The 13,231-nt window shown below is 43.2% G+C and overlaps 1 protein-coding gene across 9 annotated transcripts in view; it reads left to right on the top strand.

Annotated features, from left to right (window-relative positions):
- KALRN (kalirin RhoGEF kinase) overlaps positions 1-13,231 on the top strand; it is a 505,770-nt gene extending 492,539 nt beyond the window's left edge. For all 9 annotated transcript variants that reach the window (XM_065841448.2, XM_071810806.1, XM_071810810.1 and 6 more), the window contains 5 exons: positions 1,542-1,706; positions 3,062-3,140; positions 4,342-4,542; positions 5,465-5,603; positions 7,838-13,231. In XM_065841448.2, the coding sequence (XP_065697520.1) occupies positions 1,542-1,706; positions 3,062-3,140; positions 4,342-4,542; positions 5,465-5,603; positions 7,838-8,383 (1,130 nt within the window). In that variant the 3' untranslated portion in view covers positions 8,384-13,231. The remainder of the gene's footprint in view (positions 1-1,541; positions 1,707-3,061; positions 3,141-4,341; positions 4,543-5,464; positions 5,604-7,837) is intronic.

Genomic DNA, 13,231 nt, shown 5'->3' with positions numbered 1-13,231 from the left:
CAAATAAAGTGTACTAAGCTAGAACATATCCATCACTAAGGTGTCCTTTCATCATTTGCATTCTACCACTATGGTATCCATCCATTCTGGTGGATGTTTCCTGGGAATACAAAAACAAAGCAGCCTCATTTTATTTTTTTTTTTAATCTGGATAGAGCTGCAGTTTCCTGCATATTTTTCAAACTCAGCTCTGAAATCCATTTGTTCTTAAATCCAACCACCCTTTTCCTCTGAATAATTAACTAGATATTAAATGAACTGTTTTCCCAATATGCACAGGCATGTGCTCTTGAAAAGGGCATTTGAAATGATTCGCATCCCTTTTTGTGTTCTTCCAGCAAAGGTGTGAGGGTCCCTGGGCACTAAACCTTGCCTTAGGTATGTCGGTATGTCACCTCTGTTTCTTCCCCTTCACTCTTCAAAAAATCCTACCTCATGTTAGTAAATGTGCAAGCTTAATCTTTCCATCATATTAATACCTTCTCTTAGCAAATACTCTGCCTTGACCCTCACAGTGTCATCAGTGTGGATGGCATTTTTGTAGAAGAATAAAAGCTCTTCTGTTAACAACAGCCACCAAAACAAACTGCAAAAAAGCAGCAGTATTTTCAGTTTTCAGTATTCCTCCCACTCCAGAACAATCACTGACTCTTTCCTGTAAAATCAACCTTGACCTTGTGAGACCTGGCAATCAGAATTTCCCCACAGTGCACATAAAATATGTGGTAAGTAATGTAAAGGTACAAAGCCCTGGACTTACTAAAATAAGATACAGTTTTATATACTCTTGAAAGAAATCATGGGCTGTGACAGGGCTCAGTGTCCCAGGGGTCCTTTTCTGTTCTGTGCAGATGAATAAAGTATTGCACCTTTGGATGCCATAGATTAGGCAACGGTTGGGTTTGTTTCTGTTAGAAGCAGAAACACATGACAGAGTCAGGCATTTCTTTGCTTCAGTTCTGCTCATCTGCAAAAGCCCATACTAAGCCTCAGAAAGCTGGTTCTCCTCCTGTAGCTCTGTGTTTCACTGGAGCCACCATGTCTTTTGAAAGACTTCATCCACAAAAGTTCTTTGATTGCACTGGTTCCCTGTCTCAGCTTCACCTGGGACTCCCTTGTCCATATTTCTTTTTGCAGTATTGCTGCTACCACTTCTCTCACAGCAGAGCTGTCATCAAATTCACTCTCTGTTCCTATCTTATCACGCTGCTCTGAGACATCACTTGTAGTGCACAGGCATGGCTAGACTGCCTGAGAGATCAGCTTGTCCCTGGGCTGCGGTATTTCCATCGCTATCGGTCAAGTCAGGGGCATTTCTTTGTTCCCTCATTTAACCAGACTGGAAGGTGGCTGCAACACAAAATGGTCTGGTTCTGATTTAACAGAAATACATCAGTCTGACATAACATTGCCTTTTAAAAGCCCTGTGGATTTTAACCTCCCAAGGTACTGCATGAGTTGGGCAGAGTTGGCCTCTGCTCTGAGTTCACATTTTGAGACTGTTTCCTTCAGCTCTTCTTCTTTCCCTCTGTAAACCACAGGCTCGCAGGTCTGGCAGCAGTCAGTGGCCTCCACTTTGGACACGTACCTTGTCATTGAGGACCTGTCCCCAGGCTGCCAGTATCAGTTTCGTGTGAGCGCCAGCAATCCCTGGGGGATCAGCTTGCCCAGTGACCCCTCTGAATTTGTGAGGCTCCCGGAGTACGGTGAGTGCAGCATGGCAAGGGCGCTGGTGTGCACAGGTGTCCCCTTATGCAGTCTGTATGGTGAGATAGATTTGTGTTTTGATGGCTTCTGATAAAAACATTGTTCTGGAGCTGGCAAGAATACAAGAGAAAGCCTGGGAGATGCTCAGAGCCAGCTCCTGCTACTAGAAAGGCTTTTCATGTCTGCTTCTACAGCAGAGCTCACAGCCTCACTCTGTCACAGAAGCTATTGCAGTTTGCTACCAGATCTCTGCTTTCTATTCAAAGACCATTTCTTGCCTTCATCTCTGGGCAACATGCTCCACACCATACCCGGTGTCCTCCCTGCCATTCCACAATGCCGGCAGTACCAGCTGGGATCTACAAGTCAGATTGCAAAATGTGCCCCCCGGAGTGCCCTTCACTACAAGAAGGACACTGAGGTGCTGGAGAGAGTTCAGAGAAGGGCCTGGAGCACAAGTCTGATGAAGAGAGGCTGAAGCAACTGGGGCAATTTAGGCTGGAGAAAAAGAGGCTGAGGGGAGACCTTATTGCTGTCTACAGCTACCTGAAAGGAGGTTGTAGCATGGAGGGTGTTGGTCTCTTTTCTCAAGTAGAAATGATAGGATGAGAGGAAATGGCCTCAATTGTGTCAGGGGAGGTTTAGATTGGATATTAGGAAAATTTTCTTCATGGAAAGGGTTGTGAAGCAGTGGAACAGGCTGCCCAGGGAAATGGTGGGGTCACCATCCCTGGAGGTGTTTAAAAGATGTGTAGATGAGGTTCTTAGGCACACAGTTTAGTGTCAGAGTTAGATGAATGGTTGGACTCCATGATCTTGGGGGTCTCTTCCAACCAAAATGATTCTATGATTCTATTCTATAAGCAATGCAGTTGACATAGGAAGGCTGTGATGGAGGCAGCCCCCACCACACAGGGCAGCAGGAATTTGGGATAAAGCTCACTCATGGTGGTGCTGTGAGCAGAGCTCACATTGCCCCACATTTCAGTAGCTCCAGTCAGTAACCAGATCTGTGACTGGCTTGGATAGTCTGTGCTGGATGAAACGAGAGCTCACACAATGTAGCTCCCAGTTACACACAGACATGCCCTTAGACTGTCTGTGTGGCCCTTTTCAGCCCAAAATTGCCAGGAGGGATTTTAATCCACCTTATCCATACCTTCTCCTGGGGAGCTCTGTCTTTTAGTGGTGCAATACATTGGAGATGTGCCTGAGCAGTATGAAACTGGATTCCTAGGGTTGTTTGCTGTTTTAAGAAATATAGTCTCATATAATTTTATGATATGCAGTTTATAGTCTACAGGAAATGGTCATTAACTTTATGCTTTCTTGAATGGGCTTTGTTCTCCCAAAGACTCTGCTGCCGATGGTGCCACTATTTCATGGAAGGAAAACTTCGACCTCGCTTACGCAGAGCTGCATGAGATTGGGAGGTAAGATTCACCATGCTTATCACTGCAGTGAAACACCAAAACAATGGTTTGAAGTTTTTTTCCATGGAAGAAAGTTTAGGTTGCTTTCTGTAGCTAGCTTGAAAACTGCTGTTCCTTTCCAAGAGTATTGCACATTAAGTACTGACTAAAATACAGACTGATAAAATACGGACTAAATCCTGTTTTTCAAGATCAGTTGTGATCTGAAGATTGCAGCCTGGCAAACTTGTGAGTAATTAGGCAGCCAAATCTCTGACAGCCACTGTCAGCTCTCACTGGTGTCTCCTCTGACATCTCTGATTTGATGTGAGCTTTTGAAGTCAAGACAATTTGCTGCTTCTGGATAAGCTTAACCTCAAAGACTGAGTTTGCCAAAGCACTTGGGCATGTGACTTAAATCACACACTGATTGGGACAGTCAGTTGAACAGGAGCGCAAATCGGAACTGCAGGCATTGTCAGCCCTCGGTGCTTTGCGTAGACAACAGATAAGGAGCATGCAAACAACTCCGGTTAATGCAGTTAGTTCTTCATCTCAGAGATCAGAGGCGAGTAACTTTGGGGCTGAAAGGATAGGATTCTATCTGGTTCTCCAGAAAGATGAGTGATGTGTTAATAAGAGTTCAGCACATGGTTTCCCTGGGTAGTTTTCTTCCAGGAATGGTACTAGGCACGTGCCCGTGTAGGTTTCCTAAATGTTTTCACACCAGCTGTTTTCTTAGTTCATTACTGTGTGCCTGAAACAGTGAGACAAAATGATTGCTTAGTGATTATTTAAGAAGACTTCCAGTTGTCTGGGAAAGTTTGGGCTCTTTATTGAAGCAACTGGAGAAAGGAGACCTACAGCTTAAAAACAAAACAAAAAAGAGACAGAACCTGTGAAAGTGGCAGCAAATTGAACCCAGGGGAGATTGTTAGACGACATCAGTATGGCTGCACAAAGCAGCAACACTGTTTGCTCTCAGTGTTTGCTAATCCCCGAAGAATCTCTACAACCAGGGTAAGAGACGGAGGCTCTTTGTTGGCAAAGGTTATGAACAACTAGTTAAGTCTGATTCTTTATGAAATATTAATGTACTGAATCAAATAACACTTTGAAAATCAGTCTGTTCTTGTACTGAGAACCAAGCATAATTTATTCATGAGGCCGCTTCATTATTCAGTGGTTAGTTTTTGTTGTTTTGTTTTTTTGTTTTTTTCAGGGGACGATTCTCCATAGTAAAGAAATGCATTCACAAAGCCACTCGGAAAGATGTTGCTGTAAAATTCATTAGTAAAAAAATGAAAAAGAAAGAGCAGGCAGCACATGAAGCAGCTTTGTTACAGCACTTACAGCATCCTCAGTACATCACTATCCACGATACCTACGAGTCTCCTACTTCTTACATCCTAGTTTTGGAACTGTAAGTATGCGAGCTTGAATTCAAGTGTCTGGGTAGGAATCACAGCCCTATTAAATCCAAGGACAAAATTCACCCTGATTTAAGTGAAGCAAGGATTTTCTCATCTGTTTTTTATGGATTGTGACGTCAAATGCCATAGCTATTTTCTGCAGAGCTTCTACTGCCTTTTCTTTACAGTAAATAAGTTTCAGAGGGACAAATAAACCTGCTTTCTGCTCTGGTGAAGGTTGGGTAATTGTATCAGCAGTTAGTTTGTCCCACTGAACAGCGTGAGATTTATTTGGGCAGTTTTGTCCAATTTTTACATTCGAGTAAATGTGTTTCAGCTAGATTGAACCCTACATTATTCTAATACTTCCTGGTGAAAAAAGCTGTATAGCAACTGTTTGTTCCTATAGGAGAAATAACAACCAAGATCCAAAATGCTTCTTTGTTACAGTATATCCAACAAAGTATATTTGAGGTATTTGCTTGTTTATTTATACAGACAAATAAAACTAGGCGGAAAACTTTTCTTAGGTTAGTTTTCCCACAAAATATATTACCAGCTGAAAATGTCACTGATTTCTTCTCTGTATTATGCAACCAGCTCTATAAATAAATAGATGAATCCAAATAATCAAGAGGATCTGTTTTCAAAAGAATCACCTTCATCTCTTGAATCCTTCCTTAAACAAATGAGTTTACTTTGAGACTGTTGCTAAATTTTTCAAGGGCTGGATATAAAAATTGAGGTTAATCATTCTCCCACTTCCATGGCCTGCAGTAGCTTGAGATATCACTTAAATACTAATCAGACCTTGCATTTTGGTTTCCTCTATTTTTAGGTCAGGAAGTTTCCATTGCAAATTTGTTTTCAAATATTAACTGTTCCTACAGATACCATGTGATCTTTCATGTGCAGAGTTTGATTTGTTTGTAGGATGGATGATGGTCGTCTCTTAGATTACCTAATGAACCATGATGAACTTATGGAAGAAAAGGTCGCTTTCTATATAAGAGACACAATGGAAGCCTTGCAGTATCTTCACAATTGCAGAGTGGCTCACTTAGACATAAAGGTGAGAAGAGAACGATGCTATTATTCAATTATCTTGTACAGAGAGTTCCAGCTGCACAGACAGGGAGGAGGTGCAGTCTGTACCCCAAAGCGATGATCACTAAATGGACAAGCACTATCGTTCAGACCTATTGACCAGAGAAAGGACTTGCTGACCTGCAGCACAAGGTCAGACAAGAGATGCACCTATTTCCTTCATGATGGGCTTGTTGTCAAGGGCTTTCTGGATTTAATGCAGGAAAAGGAGGGTGTCTGAGACAAGAACAAGATGTCACTAGCAGCTGACTGAAGGGGAGTTATGAGATAAATCCACGGGAATGGTTTGGGCTCACACCTGTACCAGTTTAGCTACCAAGCTTCCTGAGCTGGTTTGTGCCCAGGCAGCTCAGGACAGGTCGGGAAGACAACGCGTCTCCCTCACACTCACAGCAGTGCCCTGGAGAACCCAAAACAAGGGGAGAGGAGGGTGCTGGGGAGGGCTGGCAGGGCCAAAGGAGAGCAGCACTGCGCTGCAGAGCCTGAGCAGGGAACTGGGTGGGAAATACATGCAGGGAGAGGCTCAGAGGAAGAACAAGCTGCACTGTGGATAAGAAATTCGGGTGGTGTGTAATGTCACACTCAACTAGATCAGCACAGCTCGTACCTCCTTTTGTTAGTGCACATGGCAGGAGGCACCGCACTGTCCTGGATTCAGCATTGTACTGCTGTCCTCACCAACATCCCACCTATCTTGGATGAGAGAGAACTGGCAATTGAAGTTATGATCAAATGTTTTGAATTTTGTGATCTGCAACATTGATTCAAGTTGCCAGGGGCATCAGATAATCTATATTTTTTCTCAGACTTAAATGCCAATTAAAAATGGAGAATGAGAGATGAATGTAACTTTCTTGTATAGTGAACAATCCAGCTCCAAGGAGGTCTCTTCTCAACTCCCCAACCCCCAGGCATGTCAGATGAAGTGATGCTTTAATTCTTCTGCTGCCTATTACCACTACATAAAAAAAAATATTCCTTTTGCACAGTACCTTATGTGAGCATTAGTCCCAAAAGGCTAAATTATGCTGTTTTCTTTCAGTAAAATTGTTTGTATTTTCCACTGTATTTATAGGACCTGTCAAAAAGTAGGTATCACTGGGAGGTAAGAAACTTCACTTCTCTATTTGATCATAAGATACTTCCCAGAAACAAGGTGGGAAGCCAATTTTCTGTGACCTATTTACAGTTCTCCTGAATGAGGGATGCTAAATAAAGCACCTTCTGCTAAGTGGGAAGTGGGAGATGCATTGGTAGTGACAGCAGACCTTGCCATGGGCTGTCATGTCCCAAGATCCTGCTCAAGAATGTGCAGACTGCACAAGAGAAGAGCAAGCAGAGAGATTTAAACAGCAGTGTAGTGAACTTTGCTTTATATATATAGCCATGAGGCAGCAGTAAAATATGCATGAGGATGAGGGGTTATAGGACAGAAAAGTGAGTCTAGAGGGGGTGCAAGAAGTAAATTCAGAAATCACATCAGAGCCAACAAAGGAAGGAAAATCCATTCTCAGTCCCCAGAGCAGAGCATATAGGCAATACTCAGCATCTCCCACTGAGAGAGAGGTCTTAAATACTGGAAGGGTTCGAAAAACAGAAGGAAAACCAACCAGGATGAAATATAATTGCATTCTGGCTTATAAGGGAACACCAGCAGCTCCATCCATGTCAACTGACAGCAACCGTAACTGCACACACCAGCATTCCTCCCAGTATATGTGGTAGTGGGACCAAAGTTGAATGTTTACTTCATGAAGAATATTTCTACTACAAGTTATGCACATTTATGTAGCCATTTAGTCATGTAAACAAATGGAATCTAGATAAACTGACCTGATACACAAGTCTTGCTTGAAAATTTAAAAATCTGTCAGTGCTCTTAATCTGTAGAGTTTAGTTCAGGAAAATAAACTGGGAGTACTTGGGGGAATGTACAAAATCTCAATGTTGCTGTAGTGCAAAATGAAGATGTTGTCATCGCAACTTCGGCATTGATCTGAATTTACAGCAGTGTTAAGATCAGCTGAGCTGGCTCCTTGTCATTCACTCTCCTGATCTGTACCTCCTACATCTGATTAAATGTGAGTTTTGATTGGCTATTAAACCTGAAAAGCAAAGCTAAATATTTGGATAGACGCTTATCTAGAATGAGATCTATACAAAAATATAATTAACTTTTTATTATTTTCTTTTCAACAGCCAGAAAATTTGCTGATTGATTTAAGGATCCCAGTGCCTCGTGTGAAGATCATCGATTTGGAAGATGCAGTTCAGATAACAGGTCATTACCACGTCCACCACCTCCTTGGAAACCCAGAGTTTGCAGCTCCTGAAGTGATCCAAGGCCTTCCTGTCTCCCTGAGCACAGATATCTGGAGCATTGGTGTCCTCACCTACGTCATGTTAAGTGGTGTCTCTCCGTTCCTGGATGAAAGCAGAGAGGAGACCTGTATCAACGTGTGCAGAGTAGATTTCAGCTTTCCCCCTGAGTACTTCTCCGATGTGAGCCATGCTGCCAGGGATTTCATCAACGTTATCCTCCAGGAAGACTCCAGGAGAAGGCCGACAGCAGCCACTTGTTTACAGCATCCGTGGCTGCAGCCGCACAACGGCAGCTATTCCAAGATCCCACTGGATACCTCCCGCTTGGCTTCCTTCATTGAGCGCCGCAGGCACCAGTACGACGTGCACCCAGTCCCCAGCGTCAAGAGTTTCCTGATGAGCAGGCTGGCCCCCGTCACGTAACGCCTCCTTCCCTGGGGTCCCACACTGCCGGTCCTGGGGCAGGGCATGGGGAGCAAGCAGGCACAAGGCAGATCTGTCTGTACATAGTCCCGTCTCCAGCGTTTGCATTTCACGTGGCTTCCCTCATCGCAGGGTACAAATCATAGCGGAGGTGGCAGCACCTGCTCAGTTCCTTGGGACGAAAGCAAAGGGGGGTGAACAGCAGCAGGTACCCGCTGCCTCCCCTTGGCTGGCTCCTCTTGGGACATGTACTTTTGCTGCATTCACCACCAAAAACAGACTGCAGGAAGCAAACACCAACTGGAAACAAGAGCCAAAATTGCAGTTGCCTTAATCTTCATGAGGCAGCCTTATAAGAAATCCTCTTGATCTTGCTGAACTGATTTCAAAATGTATGATAGATTAGCAGTAGGGTAGTGGGGGGTGTGAGACTAGGCTAACCTTAGCATGTACTGCAGAACTGGACCCAAGTCAGTATGGGCTGAAGTCACTGCAAGCCTGCTCCGGGCTAACAGACAGATTTTGCACACCCTGTATGCCCAGGTCTGCTGTGATCTTGGTGGGGACTTTGCCTGTGCAGGACATGCAAGACCAGGCCCCAGTCCCTGCTGGATCGGCTCCATGGTGGTCTGGCTTAGGTAGACCCTTGTCATGTGGTAGTGCTCAGACCAAAATCTCCTGTTAATCTCTGGGCTTTCTGCTGTGTCAAGTCAACGTGCAGTACCTTTCAGAGCTACGATTAAGGCAACGAATTCATTGGAGCATGGAGCTGGTTCTGACTAAGCACAATGGGACTATGATGGGTTTTTTAAAAGTATTTTATACACACTGTACATAAATCTTTTGCAAAACCTGTGCATTGAGAAAAGGCTGTGTCCAATTTTTGCAGTATCTGTAAACTAGATGATGATGACGAAGACAATTTTTTCTATCACAGGTTTTCAGTATACATAGATTGTATAATATATATAAATATATATATATAAAGGATCTTGTTCCATTTCTAGCTTCAGAATTGCTTGGCCCAAAGTCCATCTAAGCCTTTCCGAGTACAGTAGGAGTGGTGAGTTCACCTTTGTGCTTACAGCTTGAAAATCATTTTCAGTGTTTAAAGTATGTCATTTGTTTCATTTCCAAACCTGTAAATATCTCTCAGCCACCGTTAGCACCTCATCACCAAAGCATTTGTGAGGATATTTTTATGTCCAAAGCCTAATTTGTAATAAAATAAAAAAATATTCACAATTAAATAATTTCTCTCTTGCAAGCCAAGTTGCAACATCATCACATTGATGTTACAGTCACAGAGCCAGCCTTAAGTACAACCAAGGCAGGGAACCTGCAGTGACAAAACAGCAGTTCGTAGGCTGACCAAATCCTCCTCTCTAGCAGTGGGACTGGGAGGGGAAACACTTCCCCAGCTGCCTTTTTTTTCCTCTGGCGTGAGAGGACTTTGTCTGGGTGCTGAGTGCCATTGCTGTGCCTGCAATGGGAAATGTCGGTTGTTACCAAAGGTTTTCCTGAGGAAAAGGGCTTGATCTGACCATGTGTGCTCAGCAGAGACTCTCTTGTAAGGGCAAAAGTCAGATTTAATTCACTCACCGAGTAACTGCACTGTAAGCCTGCAATATATCTGCAGGAGCAAAAGCTGTCTCTGCCAGCAGGTGGTAGAGATATTCTGCAAGTACTGTTAAATTCTCTGGGCACTGCCAGCCCTTTTTTGATCCACCTCTAAGCTCAGTTTCACGGCATGCTGGTAGGAGACCTGGCCCTTCTCTTTGTGCTTACTCTCACTACGCTGGAGTCGTCAGTATTCTCCTAGTGGAGAAGGAGGCATAGCAAAACAAACAAACAAACAAAAAAACCCACAACATTCAGCACTGTGTGCACGTGATACAAGAACAGCCCTCGAGGCTGGGAAGCCACAGTCAGAAGGGTGAGGCTGGGTACCTGAGCAGAGTCAGAAGTGGTGTAGGAGGCCATGTGCCGATGGAGAGACATCTAATACAAGGGGAAGTTGTGGAAAGGCTTGAACAAGAGGGTGTTCACAATAGGCTAAACCTTCTGATCAGCTAGAACCTATCTCAGTTCCCCTCTGCAGTGCAGCAGCTGATGTTCTAAGCAATCCAGCAGCACCTCTTAGACAAAGACCAGACTCTCATCCTGAGCAAGAGTGCAAGGTATGGCAATTCTTAGCAACTGAAACGCCTTCAAACAATGGTCATCAAGGGTTATCTTTAGTTAGCACCAGCCTCAGGTACTTTCTCCCTACAGGACTGTTTGTACTTTTTCCTGTTTGTCAAAGCTGGCTCTTTGTGCTGTTATCATGCTGCCCTTAACAAAAAATGTTTCTAGAAGTGTGGTTTATAAAATGTACAACTTTTATTATGCCTGTGGGTACAGTTTAAGCCACAGTCTTTCTGCTTGGCATTAAAACAAACAACTTCTCATATTTCACATGAAAGCTGCAGTTATTTATCATTTTATTTTCCTGCCTCCTGCATTCGCATCTCAAACTGCAATAGCAGACACTTCGGAAGCACAGGGGGGGAAAGCTGGTTTGTTTAAGGGAATATTTAAGCCTCTGATTGCTATCAAATAACAGACAAAAACCCCAACAGGCTGAAAGAGGAGACATGTTTAGGTATTGGTGCTCAGATTCAAAAAAGTGATTCGTCTTCAAGGGAGAGCTGGTGGTGTTGAACTCTGAGGATTTTTGAGTGTCATGGGGTTGCTTTCCATTACGGTTCTGCTTTTTCCCATATTCATGTTAGAGAGCTCCTCTTCCTGGGCACTGCTCTTCCTACAGCCCATTCAGGAAAACTGGAACCTGTAACTACTTCCAGATATGTTCATGATTATGAACCATTCTTGCATTTTATGTCAAAGATTTCTTTTGCCTGCATAATACCAAGTTGACATGAAATGCTGCAGTATGATAAATACAGAGGAAGTATTCTGGACTTGCTCTCTTGAGGTCTTTTCCAGCCAATCTGTGGCGTGTGCAGATCCAACGGGTCCTGTCACTGTTGTAAACTGTAACTCTCTTGTAAAGAGGTTACAGGAGCTCAGTAAGGAGTCCTGGAGCAAGCCCACTTAGTAAGAAGCATCAGAGCCAACCCCCCTCTGCAGTATTCTGCAACTACTGGATTTTTTGTGCGTGAAATATTGCCAGTAACAAACATGGAGAAACACGGTTTCCCATCGTGCTCTGTTAGGCCTTTGCAAATCTCCCTGGAGAGCAGCTGACTCCGAGGGGAAGATTTCCACCTGCAGCTTTACCACTCAGGGTATTCCCAAGGCAGCCGAGGGAAGGTGTGATGGCAGCTGCACTGTCTGGCTTCTGCAGAAACTTCTTCAGACCAACAGAAATACTATAATAGTAATGGAGCAGCCCAAGCTGGGTGCAGACCGGCACTACACACAGAGCCACCACCTCCAGGCATCTACACGTGTTACTACAGGGGTGTCACACAGCCAGTCTGGGGCTCTTCACTTCAATATTTTAAAGCAATGCAGGCTTTAAAATTTATAAAATTGCCCTCTTCCTACTTGTACCAACAAGTCTTGTTTAGTCTTGCTGCCTTTTTGTTTAAAATTAACTTTTTTCAGTAACATTTAGCTTTAGAAGCATCTTATCTTTGAAGTCAGTTAATGCGGAGACAAAGTCCGTCCCCCCAACTGACCTGTACAAGTTCTATGGCTTCAGTGGAGTTCATTAGCATTTCCAACAATGTTATTGGGCCTTTGTTATGAATACCATGAATAAAGGCTGAATACAGAACTGCACATAATGACCTGACTGTATGAAACCATACTTCAATACCCTCGCAATGAGGAGACTGCATCAAGTGACCCAGGATAATATAAACTTCAGAGACAGATGTAAAGGCTGGTCTGTATATACAAAGGACTAACAGGCAATTAATGCACACAGGGGCTAACCACCTGGTTTGTGTTTCTGTTCCTTTCACTGCAGAGGTAGATTCTCCTCTAAAACAGGGCTTGGATTTTTTTTCCAGCTCATTCTTTCACGTCCCATCAGAAAATGGTGCTTTCCCAAGGAAACAAAATAAAAATCCCATTTTACTAGGCTGACTGCACACTGCCATCAAGTGATGAATTCTTGTTCTGGGATCTGTATAGTGGTGAGTGTTACCATAGCATCAGGATGCTGAATATTCACTGTAACTGTAGTCTTTATTATGGAACTAGTGAAAAAACATCATCTTCTCAAGCCATATTTCACCTTCATGTCCAACTTCTGATGCTGGTGCTTTTACTTCTCTTTCTACCAAACTGTTCAGCCTTGCTCTGCAACTGAGGTCAATTTGCTGATAACTTTTTAAAGGCAAATGCAATAGGAAGTGAAAAAAAAAAAAATTAAATCTCAGACTTACTCACTGAGATGAGAGCAAATAGTTGGAATATATTGATGCTTTTCAATCTTTGCAACAATCAACTGAAGGAGGAAAAAAGAAACAGTATTGTTAACAGCTCAGCATTGTCAAGGTGCGAAGTAATTCCACAGCCTTAACTATTTCAGTGTATTGCTGGTCTGCCTTAAATGTGTCTTCAGTTTTATTGCGAATTTCATTTTGTATGCACACAATGTTGTTTTGTAAAGGTAAGTTTGTAAATATTTCCTTTGTAAGTCTAATTACCCATGTGTACTGTTGTGAGGTGACTACTTGCTGTCCCATGTCGTTATTACTGTACTGCAGTATATATGATCATCTGCGGATGTAGCTTCAAACTGTACATTTTCTGTCCTTACATTCCTATAAATAGAATATACTAATGATTCAGTTTCTGGGCTTTTTTGATTAAATACATTTGTTCATAGAA

Source organism: Patagioenas fasciata, chromosome 7 (assembly GCF_037038585.1).
Source record: "Patagioenas fasciata isolate bPatFas1 chromosome 7, bPatFas1.hap1, whole genome shotgun sequence".
In the NCBI taxonomy this organism is placed as follows: Eukaryota; Metazoa; Chordata; class Aves; order Columbiformes; family Columbidae; genus Patagioenas; species Patagioenas fasciata.
This window is presented reverse-complemented; position numbering and strand designations above follow the sequence as displayed.